General features: G+C 42.9%; 1 protein-coding gene and 1 non-coding gene across 2 annotated transcripts in view; one reads left to right on the forward strand and one right to left on the reverse strand.

Annotated features, from left to right (window-relative positions):
• The window catches only part of APMAP (adipocyte plasma membrane associated protein), a 33629-nt gene that overhangs the window by 19393 nt on the left and 1970 nt on the right, over positions 1-12266 (forward strand). Inside the window, exons 4-8 of the mRNA XM_072793624.1 lie at positions 3719-3811; positions 5339-5455; positions 6926-7100; positions 7702-7836; positions 8288-8480. Coding sequence (XP_072649725.1) covers positions 3719-3811; positions 5339-5455; positions 6926-7100; positions 7702-7836; positions 8288-8480 — 713 coding nt within the window. The remainder of the gene's footprint in view (positions 1-3718; positions 3812-5338; positions 5456-6925; positions 7101-7701; positions 7837-8287; positions 8481-12266) is intronic.
• LOC140614569 (U6 spliceosomal RNA) lies at positions 3187-3289 on the reverse strand. The gene has a single exon (XR_012015404.1). It is a non-coding gene; the product is annotated as a U6 spliceosomal RNA (small nuclear RNA).

Below are 12266 nucleotides of genomic sequence, written 5' to 3' on the forward strand. Positions count from 1 at the left end.
ACAGGCAGAGGGAGAAGCAGGCTCCTCGCAGGGAGCCTGATGTGGGACTTGATCCCAGGTCTCCAGGGTCACACCCTGGGCTGAAGGTGGTGCTAAACTGCTGAGCCCCCCAAGCTGCCCTATTCTGTTTTTAATTTTAAATTCTACTTGTTTGTTGCTGGTATATAGGAAAAAATTGACTTTTGCATATTATCCTTGTGTCCTGAAACTTTGCTATAATAATCACTTATTAGTTCTAGTTTTGTTGTTGTTTGTTGTAGACTTTTTGTGATTTTCTACATAAACAGTCATTATCTGTGAACAAAGACAGATTTATTTCTTCCTTCTCTTATTGCATTAGCCAGGACTTCTAGCGTAATATTATAAAGGAGTGGTGAGGAAGGACATCCTTGCTTTTGCTCCTCATCTTAGTGGGAAAGCTTCCAAGTTTGTCAACAATAATTATGATGTTAGCTGTAGGTATTTTGTAGATGTTCTTTGTCAAGTTGAGGAAGTGCCCTTCTATTTCTAATTTGCTGAAAAACTACAGACCAAGATATCTCATAAATGCAAATGCAAAAATCTGGAACACCTGGATGGCTCAGTTTGTTCAGTGTCTGCCTTGGCTCAGGTCATGATCCCAGGTCTGGAATTGAGCCCCACATTCGGCTCCCTGCTCAGCAGGGAGTTTGCCTCTCCCTCTCCCTCTGCCCCTCCTTGCTGCTCATGCTCATGTTCTCTCTCAAATAAATAAATAAAATCTTAATAAAAAATGTAAAATCCTCACCAAAATATTAGCAAATCAAATCTAACAATATATGAAAAGAATCGTATACCTCAGTCAAGTGGGATTTATCCCAGACATGCAAGGCTAGTTCAGCATTTGAAAATCACTTAAAATCCATAATATCAACAGGTTAAAGAAAAGTCACATGATCATATCTACAGCTGCAGAAAATCATTTGACAAAATTCAACACCCATTTATGGTCTGTAGTGTTTTGTAATGACTGGTTTTGGCATTAGGATAATGTTGGTTTCATAGAATGAGTTAGGAAGTATTCCCATTTATTTTCTGGAAGAGATTGTAGAGAATTGGTGTCATTTTTTCCTTAATTGTTTGGTAGAATTCATTGGTGAAAGCCTTGTGCTTTCTCTTTTGGAAGGTTATTAGTTACTGACTCATTTCTTCAATAGATACAGGCCTGGTCAAATAGTCTGTTTCTTCCTGTTTGAGTTTTGGTTGATTGTGTTTTTCAAAATACTGGTTTATTTCATCTAGGTTACCAAATTTGTGAGCATAGAACTATTTATGATATTCCTTTATTATACTTTTATGTCCACAGGGTCTGTAAGTATGTTCCCTTTTTCATTTCTGTTGTTAGTAATTTGTATCTTTTCTCCTTTTAACTTAGCCTAGCAAAAAGATGATCATTTATTGATTTTTTTCAAAGAACCACCTTTTGGTTTTGTTGATTTTTCTCTTTTAATTTCCTGTTTTCAATTTCATTGATATCTGCTCTAGTTTTTATTTATTATTTCTTTCTTCTGCTTATCTTGGGTTTATTTTTCTTTTCCTGGTTTCCTAAGATGGATACTTAGGTGATCGATTTTAGGTCTTACTTATTTCCTAATATATGCATTCAATGCTGCATAAATTTCTCCCTAAGCACTGCTTTCACTGCATCCTATAGGTTTGGCTAAGTTGTATTTTTATTTTCATTTAGTTCAAAATGTTCTGCAATGTATCTTGAGATTTCTTCTTTGAACTGTGAATTATTTAGAAGTGTGTTGTTTAATCTTCAAGTATTTTAGCTTCCAGCCATCTTTCTGTATTAATTTGTATTTTAATTCTGTTATATTCTGAGAGCAATGTATGATATCTATTCTATTAAATTTGTTAAGGTTGTGTTTTATGGCTCAGATTGTGGTCTGTCTTGCTGAATGTTGCATGTGAGCTTAAGAAAAATGTGTATTCTGCTGTATTTGGATGAGTAGGAGATAGAGGTCAATTGTATCTAGTTCAATGATGCTGTTGCGTTCAACTACGTACATACTGATTTTATGTCTATAGAACTTGTCCATTTCTGATTGAGAGATGCTGAAATCTTCAACTCTCATAGTGTATTTATCTGTTGCTTCTTGCATTTCTATCAATGTTGCTTCATGGATTTTGATGATTGGTTATCAGGCACATACATGTTAAAGCTTATTATATCTTTTAGGAAGATTGACCCTTTATTGTGTGTCATGTTCTTCTTTATCTCTGATAATGTTCTTTTCTCTGAAGTTGGATCTGTCTAAGATTAATACAGCTACTCCCTTTCCTTTGATTAGTATTGGCATGGCATATTTTACTCTATCTTTATTTTTAATCTAAGTGTGTCCTTATATTTAAAGTGGGTTTCCTCTGTATGATATTAATTGGATCTTGTTTTTTGATTTACTCTGAGGGTCTCTATTTTTTAATTGGTTATTGATGTTTATAGATTTTTTAAAAAAAAAATCTTTTATTTTTTATTCATGGGAGAGACAGAGAGAGAGAGAGGCAGAGACATAGGCAGAGAGAGAAGCAGGCTCCATGCAGGGAGCCTGATCCTGGGACTCCAGGATCATGCCCCGGGCCAAAGGCAGACGCTCAACTGCTGAGCCACCCAGGTGTCCCTAGACCACTGATGTTTAAAGTGATAATTGATACAGTTGGATTAACATTTACCATAATTATTACCATTTTCTATTCCTTTGTTTTTTGTTCCTACTTTTGTCTTCACATTCTGCCTTTTATAGTTGTTTAGTATAGTTGACACAGAGTGTTACATTGTGTCAGGTGTACAACTTAGTGACTTGACAAGTTTAGACATGATGCTGTATTCACAAGTATAGCTAACTTTTATAGTTTTTTTTTAAAGGTTTTATTTATTTATTCATGAGAGACACAGAGAGAGAGAAAGAGAGGCAGAGACACAGGCAGAGGGAGAAGCAGGCTCCATGCAGGGAGCCCAACATGGGACTCGATCCCGGGTCTCCAGGATCACGCCCTGGGCTGAAGGCGGCGCTAAACCACTGAACCACCCAGGCTGCCCTAACTTTTATAGTGTTAATTGACCATTTTATGATCCCATTTTGCCTTCTTGCTTAGCATATCAATTATACTTTTTTCTAAAAAATTGTTTTACTAGTTGCCATAGAATTTGCCCATATACATTCAAAAACAATGGACTGTTCCATGAATTTGCATGTCATCTTTATGCAGGGACATGCTAATATCTATATTGTTCCAGTTCTAGTATATGTATTGATAAACTGAGCACTTACTGTGCTTTAGTTTTATCCCAAGGGACTTCTTAGCAGTTCTTCCCCTTTAGTTGGATATAATCAGCATCAGCAGCAGACATCAGCCTGAGGCAGACATGAACACATTTCCCTGAGTGCTGAGTGTCAGCCTGAGAGTCCATGCTCTTTTGAGAGTGGAAAATCCTCACAGTTTTCTTCAGACTGGCATCTCTGTACCCTTGCTCGAGTGTCAGGTTCAAATCCACATGCCAGTGCCCCAGGCCCCCATGGCTTTATCACTGTGTGCTTTAAGGACTCAGGCATCACTTTTCCTTCATCTTCAGAGCTGCCGTTTTCTTTTAGAGACGAAAAATACAAACAAGCCACCTCTGCTATAGAAGGCAGTATGATCACAGTTCTTAGGCAAATCTAGTAACTCTCTTATTCCTTTTTATTTTTTAAAACAGATGTGATGTTTACTGGTACAGCAGATGGCCGGCTTGTAAAACTTGAAAATGGTGAAGTAGAGACCATCGCCCGGTTTGGTTCAGGCCCATGCAGTAAGTCAGTGACTGCCAACCCTCCCCCGTATGTCTGCCATCACTGAGAAAGGTGCTGAATGGCTGTGTGGAGCTAGAAGTCAGGTTCACCCTTGGAGAAATAGAGCTCCTGACCACCTAGCAGATAGAGTCTGACCTGGGCATTACCACCAGCTCTTCATTTGCCATGTGGTCCCTGGACCTCATGGTACCTGATTGTGACTGTGCAGGTGCAATTTGCCAGCCAGGCAGTGGCCCACACCTGCTGGTTACTTTATGGACCCCCTCCTCCCCTCCATTCCGTAGTGGCCTGTGTACACACTTGAGGTAACTTTGAAGATTAATAGCTATTGTGAGAGTGCTGCTATGGAAGAGTAGTTGGTTAGTTGGCTATGTTATTACTTGCATGCGGAAACATTGTTCCTGATGCATTTTCACTGTACAAAGAAGAAAGTTAAAAGTCACCTCAGAGTCTTCATTTTAGTGCATAGCTTTTCAGATCTCTTTTTGTTCATGAGTACTGTGGTTTTGTGGTGGAATCATACTCTATATTCGTTTTTTCAAGCTGCCTTTTCAACTCTATTTTGGGAGTTTACCGATCCTGTAAATGTCCTGCAGTAAGGATTCCGTAGTAAGCACCTCTGCAGTAAGTGCCCCTGCAGAAAGCACCCTTCATTGAGCACTCTGCAGTCAGCACCTTGCAGAAAGCACCCTACACTAGAGCACTCTGTAGTAAGCACCCCATAGAAAGCACCTCTGTAGAAAGCACCCTGCAGTTAAGCATGCTACACTGAGCACCTCTGCAGTAAGCACCCTACACTAGAGCACTCTGCACTAGATCACTCTGCAGTGAACACCCCATAGAAAGCACTCTGCAGTAAGCACCTCTGTAGAAAGCACCCTGGACTGAACACCCTGCAGTAAGCAACCCTGCAGTAAGTGCCCCACAGAAAGTACCCTGCAGCTTACATAAGCACCCTTGCATATAGAGCCCTGCAGTAAACACACCTATAATAAATTTGTATTGCCACAGGTTTAAAAGGGTATAGATAGTAATTTGAGGAATAAAATAGTAGTTCTCCCTTGAAGCCAGGTGGAGGGAAAACTGCTAAGACCCTAAATGAGCACAGTGTTCAGATCAGACTATTGGGATTAAACTCACCATTTCTAAAACATAAAAATTAAAAAAAAATAATAAAATAAACTCACCATTTCTTGAGGCCCTGGGGGAATTCTATCTAGAGTTGGGCCCTGGCTCCTGATGAAGTCCCCGAGTTAACTGTTCAAGTCTTGGGAATGCGATTCTTGGGTACCAGCTGTCGTTCATATGTTCAGATCCATATTCTCAGGTGGTCCCTCTGGATCCATCAGGCAGTTGTCATGAGTTCTGAGGGGGCTGGAATACTAGGGGGTGGGTCTGTGTCTAATGCCATGGGCTTTTTTGTTTTGAATAGCACTATGTGTATTTGGGAAGGGATGGATGAAATACTTGGAGGCATAGGTAGAATCTGGGACCAGCCACTGATTCCTACCCATTTGTTTCCCTAGAAACCCGAGATGATGAGCCTGCTTGTGGGAGGCTCCTGGGTATCCGGGCGGGACCCAATGGAACCCTATTTGTGGCTGATGCATATAAGGGACTATTTGAAGTAAATCCTTGGAAACGTATGTAACAATGCCTTATTTTCTTCTGTGATGATTTCAGATGTTTTAAACGATAAGTGCATAAGTGGATCCAATGGAATTTGTTCAGACTACTGGAGACTCTCTAATATTTGTTAATCCATTGAATAGTACTGGAAGTGTTGTCTGCACATATCAGCGGCCATGGAATTCATGACTGCATTTGGTCAATATCCTAATTTCCTGTTTTTTTAGCCACAGGGTCTATTCCTCAAAATGTTTGGTTAGAACTCCTCTTCGTGTCTTTATTTTTCGGTGTCTCTCTCTGTCTTGTCTTCCTGTTTCTTTTCTTTTTTTTTTTTTTTTTTTTTAAATTTATTTATGATAGTCACAGAGAGAGAGGCAGAGACACAGGCAGAGGGAGAAGCAGGCTCCATGCACCGGGAGCCCGACGTGGGATTCGATCCTGGGTCTCCAGGATCACGCCCTGGGCCAAAGGCAGGCGCCAAACCGCTGCGCCACCCAGGGATCCCTTCCTGTTTCTTTTCTGTGTCTGTCTTTTCCTTTGTTCTTTGTCCATGTCCTCCTAGTTTTCTCTCTGTACATGCTTCAGCAGGAGAACTTGTTATCTTGGGGGGTGCCTGGGGCTCTGGGTGGCACCGCTCTGTCATTTGTTGGCTGTGTGACCCTGCAGGTGCTTTAACCTCTCTGTGCACAGGTTACTTATCCATGAAACAGGGCTAATGGTAGTGCCTGCCTTGTGGGATTATGTGAGGGTATAAATGAGATTGTATATAGAGATAGCGCAGCACTCCATACATGGTTATTCTCCTTTTTTTAAAAAATTTTTTATTTATTTATGATAGTCACAGAGAGAGAGAGAGAGAGGCAGAGACACAGGCAGAGGGAGAAGCAGGCTCCATGCACCGGGAGCCCGACGTGGGATTCGATCCTGGGTCTCCAGGATCGTGCCCTGGGCCAAAGGCAGGCGCTAAACTGTTGTGCCACCCAGGGATCCCTTATTCTTCTATTTTTAAAAGCTGTCACTATTTCTGTATTTAAAACCAGGTAAATGGAACAATTTGTATTTCCCTCAAGCAAACCAAAAAATAGTTAGTTGCCTTTCACCTAAGAGTTTTAATAGATTTTTGAAAATCAGTTGGTCTCAATAAAAGAAAGAGGGCCTCATCTTTATAGGAAGGATTCTGCCCTTAATGAAGTCAATGTAAAAACATTCATCACTTAACAGCTGAAAGAAAGAAAGACACTTTGTTACTGGGAGAGGGAATAAATCTACTGGCATATGACATGGGGAAGAAGCTCATTTTAGTTTTTCCTTTTAAATCAGGTAGGCTGATTGAGACTTTAAAATTATTGACATATAGGTTCTTAGAATGAAAACGGGTCTTTTCCTCCCTCCTTTCCTTCTTTCTTCCATTATTTCATTCTTTCTTTTCTTCTTTGCTCCTCCCACACTCCCTGTCTCCTCCCTTTCCTTTTTTCCTACTTCAGGTGAAGTGAAACTGCTCGTCTCCTCTGAGATACCCATTGAGGGGAGGAAAATGTCCTTTGTGAATGATCTTACAATCACTCAGGATGGGAAGAAGATTTATTTTACGGATTCTAGCAGCAAATGGCAGAGACGAGATTATCTGCTTCTGGTTATGGAGGGAACGGATGATGGGCGGTGAGTGTTCATTTTAGATCTTCTACTCAGTGAGATCATCAGGCAGGGTGACTTCGGCACAGCTTATTTGTGGGAGTCATTGGAGTATTTCTGAGCATGATATTGCAGCTTTTAAGGTAGGACTTTCATGACTTCTGGAAAGAGGTGATGGATGCAACACAACAGAGCAAGATGCTCTCACTTTCTCTTTGAAAAAATGAAATTAAAACAGGCCAGTGCATCTGAGCATGTGGTCTAGGCACTCTGGGTGACACCTCCCAGGCTGGCCTCGGTTTCAGGGCATCTCTCCCAAGGGGGACATCTTTGAGGCTGGAGCCATGGGGGCCCTCCCTGGTGCTAAACCAGCTCCCATCTCAGCGAGGAAACCGACTGGGGCCGGGAGAAGTGGGGGGCAGATGCTTAAGGTCTGCTCTGCATGGGAGAGGCCTCCAGGGGGCAGCCTGGAGTCAGGTCTGGGCAGAGGACCACCAGAGGCCTTGTCACTGGGTTGTGAGGATCCCCTTCATAGGCACACTGCCTGTGGCTCAGAGGGGAGTGAGGCTCCAACTTGGCAGGGGTCCTGGACTCTCCCACCTGAGTGTTTGCTGTTGGCACCCCACAGTCTGCTAGAGTATGACATGGAGACCAAGGAAGTGAAGGTTTTACTGGACCAGTTGCGGTTCCCTAATGGAGTGCAGCTTTCTCCTGAAGAGGACTTTGTCCTGGTGGCTGAGACGACAATGGCGAGGATAAGAAGGTGCGTGCGGCAACCTGCCGAGCTGTTGGAGTGTGCCAGAGCTTGCTTGCCCTGGCCCGGCCAGGTTTGGGCTAGGAGATGTTGAGCTACTTGATTGGAAATGGGGCAGGGCACCTTCTTTGTGTGGTAATGGAGGCAGTAAAATTCAGGGATGGCTTTTCTTTCTCTCCCATCTCAGCCTGCTTGAAAGTTGTAGCCTGGGAGAGTCTTGATTTAATGCTGACCACACATCCTGGTCCCTTTCCCTATGGGGTGGACTGTCTCCCTGCTACTGCTTCTAGCTGTGCCCCAGGCTGGTGAGGGCCTCTTTCAGCATCCTGTGCCTTCCTTCAGGGTGGACACATTTACAGTTGTAAATCAATTGGAAATCAAGACCATTTTGATGCTTGACTAAAATTTTTCCTTAAGTTGGGGGGCCACTGCTCACCACTTGCTTGGGTGAATTTTTCAGATTCTACGTGTCAGGCCTGATGAAGGGAGGGGCTGATCTGTTCGTGGAGAACCTGCCTGGATTTCCAGACAACATCAGACCCAGCAGCTCTGGAGGGTACTGGGTCGGCATGGCAACCATTCGCTCCAACCCTGGGTTTTCTATGTTGGATTTCTTATCTGAGAGACCCTATATTAAAAGAATGATTTTTAAGGTAACTATGAAAACTATAATTCTAAAAAACAAAATGAAAATGCATCTGATTACGTCTTTTTTGAACTTTGTAGCTCTAAAAATTTTTGTGCTGCTTATATTTTGTACTTTAGTGACTTTTTTTTAATATAGAGAATGAGCAAGCATGTGTGTGAGCAAGCAGTGGGGAGGGGCGAGGGAGAGAGGGGGAGAGAAAATCTTACAGGCTCCACACCCAGCAAGAAGCCTGATGCAGGGCTCAGTCTCAAGACCCTGAGATCATGCCTCACCCTGAAATCCAGAGTCAAGAGTTGGAAGCTCAACCGATTGAGCCCCAGGCACCCCACTTTTAGTGACTTCTTTAAAACACATTTTATGCTTCAGCCTGAGATGTAAACTGAAACACTTGAACTCTTTGATGTTGCCCTTCTGGTTTCTTTGGATATTTTTACCATCCCCCTTACTGTCATGTCCTGTCAATCACACGTGCCCCTCTGTGATGGCTATCACAGGCCTTCTCCCCTCTGCATATACCCTGCAACTTGGCCTTCAAATGGGGCCCTGCACACCACACTGCTGTCGCTCCTCAAATGTTACCAAGCATGCCTTCCTGCGGCCTCACATGGAGACCACTGTCCTTGGCCCCCAACCCACCCTGGCTCCTCCTGCCTTCTGAAACCTTCATGTCAGCCATACACCCCCACCCGCATAGGATCTTGACCTTTTACTTCTTAACACACCAAACTCGTTTTCATTAAAAAAAAAAAAAAAAACAAAAAAACAAAAAATCACCCACCCTCACAAATGGCCAGCCACTCAGACCCTTTAACACAGCCTTTCCCCCAGTGACTTCCAGTGTAACTGCACATTTTACACTGTGGATGAGGAGCCTCTCAGTACAGGTACTTCCATCATCCAGAAATCTTCATTTCCAACAAGCTCCATTTCACAGGCTGAATAGATGTGTGAAATTGGTATTGGATATTGAATATTGAGTAGATATTAAAATAATTGTAAGTTAAGGCCCTTGAAGGTACCAGGCAGCAATTACTGAGTCTGCATAGAGCTGGGCCCTGTGTCTAGGCCCTGTGGAGGGGCTGCAGGCACCTGCTCTGTCAGGCTGGCCCATGGCTTTCCTTTTTGTTTCAAGTTCCGTGAGTCACTGTGGAAAATCCCCATCTGTTCAAAAATAATACATCCTTTCTTTTTGCCTCGTTGGCTTGAGAGCCAGCATCTGTTCCCACTGGGACCTGGAACGAGGCAGAATGGTGAGGTGATTTTCTTTTTTGAGTTTTTTCAGATTTGTTGTTGTTGGTTTTTGTTGTTGTTTGTTTTAGGACAGGGATTTTGAAGAAGGCCAGGCCAGTTGTGGGATCTTAGCGTAAATGTAATTGAAATTATTGAGGATTTGTATTTGTTTTTAGTTTTGAGACAGTATCAGACTTAGAAAAGTAGCAAGAGGATACAAAGAACTTCTTTCCTTGAAGTATTTGCAAATAAGTTGCTTACCTGGTGCCCTGTCATCATTAGGGTTTGGGCAAGTACTTGCTCTAGTGATATCCTTTATAACAGAATATTTGACCTGGATGAGGTGTGGCCTTCCGTTGTCATGTCTCTTTATTCTGCTTCAGTCTGGACAGCTCCTCGGTCTTGATCTTTTTCAAAATTACAGGTCAGTTATGTGGTACAGTGTTCCTCCATTTGGGTCATCTGGCATGTCTCATGATTAGATTTAGGTTCTACATCTGTGGTGGGAAGACTACAGAAGTGATGTGTGTTCTCAGTATGTCCTGTCAGGAGGCATGTGATGTCAGCTTGTCCCATACTGGTGGTGGCAGTGTTGGCCACCTGATTCAGTGCTGAATGCCACCGGGAAGCCCACTGTGAAGTCATTCTTTTTGCACTTCTAATTAAAAAGTATTTTGTGGGGAGGTACTTTCTAAATAAGTAAATATCGGTATAATCTCATGATTGCCTATCCTTTTTTCAGTGGGTTATAAGCTGTTATTGCCATTATTTATTTTGAGGCTCAAATTGTCTGGCTGTGGCCAGTGGGAGTCTCTTCAGGGTGGTCCTTGAGCTTTGCACATGTCCCTACCAGTTTTGGAGTGGTTCCTTAGTCTCTGGCACCGTTCATTGTTCAGGCTTATCATGCCTCAGCTCTGTAGTTGACCACTTCTGCAGGAGCCCTGGTTCCTTCTAGAGGGATCTAGTGCTACACGTGCACACTGCTTTTGGTGTATTGCTGCCCCCAGCCCCCCTCAACAGAAAAGCCGGGAACATATGCACATATATTCATAGATATAAAAATACATTTGACCCTTGAACAACATGAGGGTTAGGGGATCTGGCCCCTGTGCAGTCAGAAATCTGCATATAATCTTTGACTCCTCGAAGACCTAATTACTAACAGCCTACTGTAGACCAGAAGCCTCACCAATAACAGACACTTGATTAATACATAATTTGTATGTTATGTGTATTATATACTGTATTCTTACAATAAAGTAAGCTAGAGAAAGAATATTATTAAAAAATTATAAGGAAGAGAAAATACATTTATGGCACTGTATTTATCCAAAAAATCTACATATAGGTAGATCTCCTACAGTTCAGACCGGTGTTGTTCAAGGGTCAAATATATATATGGTGTACATACACATGTTTATACATGTTCATTTATTTATCATCTGTTTATTTTAATTAAAAACTATAATAGATGCTATTTTGGCTTCCAGTTCCATACTACGGGATTCTAGTTTTCTCCACTTCCATATTAGTACTTCCCTTCTCTGATAGTGAAACATCTAGATCCTATTATCCTTCATACCTGCTTGATCAGATGTCCTGAACGTCACCCATCTGTGGCCATTGTCCCCCATCACACGGCCCCTGCTAGGACTCTAGCATCCCATGCTGGGTCTTTCTTCTCAACCACATGAGGCCATTGATGGCTGTGCTGACTGGCACCAGGTAAACACCCTCCTTACGCTGTCTGGGCTCTGCCAGCCTGTGCCAGGCCACCCCCTGTGGCCCTATTCTGTGCCACTGCCCTACTGCCCTCTCCCTTCCCCCAGTGTGGACTCTCCCTAACCCTTCTTGGACTGACTTGTGGTCTGGGCCATAAGTGGTTCCAGCCTCTGCACATACCTACCTTGCTGGGCCCTATAAGCCACTTCAGGGCATTATGTAGCACAAAGTTTTAAAGAGACCAGTATGTGAAGGGCAGCCTATAGCATGGCTCCTCTGGCTATGAAGAGCCTGGTGTGGAGGAGGCTGCAGCAGCCAGGAAAGGTGGTGAGGCAGAGCCTGGAGTGGGGGGTGGTACATAGTACATGACAAGACCCGGTGGTGCCGGGCTTGCAGGTTCTGGAGAGAAGGGATCAGGCATGAGGGCTGGGTTCTCAGCATCAGCAGATGATGTCAGGGGCCCTGTCTCCCTAGCCAAGGTATCTGACAAGTTTGAAGAGCTGTTAGAAAGTCCCAGTGAAGATGGGTCAGTACCAGGGGTTGGAAATTGGGGTGGAGATTTGAGAGCTTTCTGGGAAAGCAGCTTAAACCTAGGAGAAAGGGTGTGATGTCTTAGGGGATAAGATGGGGAGAACAGAGAAGAGAGGACCTAGCACTGAAGTAGGTGGCATTTCATGGGCTATGGGAAGCCTTATGGGGTATTTTAAGCTATAATCAACTTTGATTGCCATAGAACTTTCTAGAACATAATCAACTTGTATGACTGTTTAGACCTTTCCAATGATTAGGAGACATTATTCATTGGATATTTACAGTTGTTTGGCTGTTTCCTCTTACA

The sequence above is a fragment of the Canis lupus genome, chromosome 22, assembly GCF_048164855.1.
Source record: "Canis lupus baileyi chromosome 22, mCanLup2.hap1, whole genome shotgun sequence".
Lineage (NCBI taxonomy): Eukaryota > Metazoa > Chordata > Mammalia > Carnivora > Canidae > Canis > Canis lupus.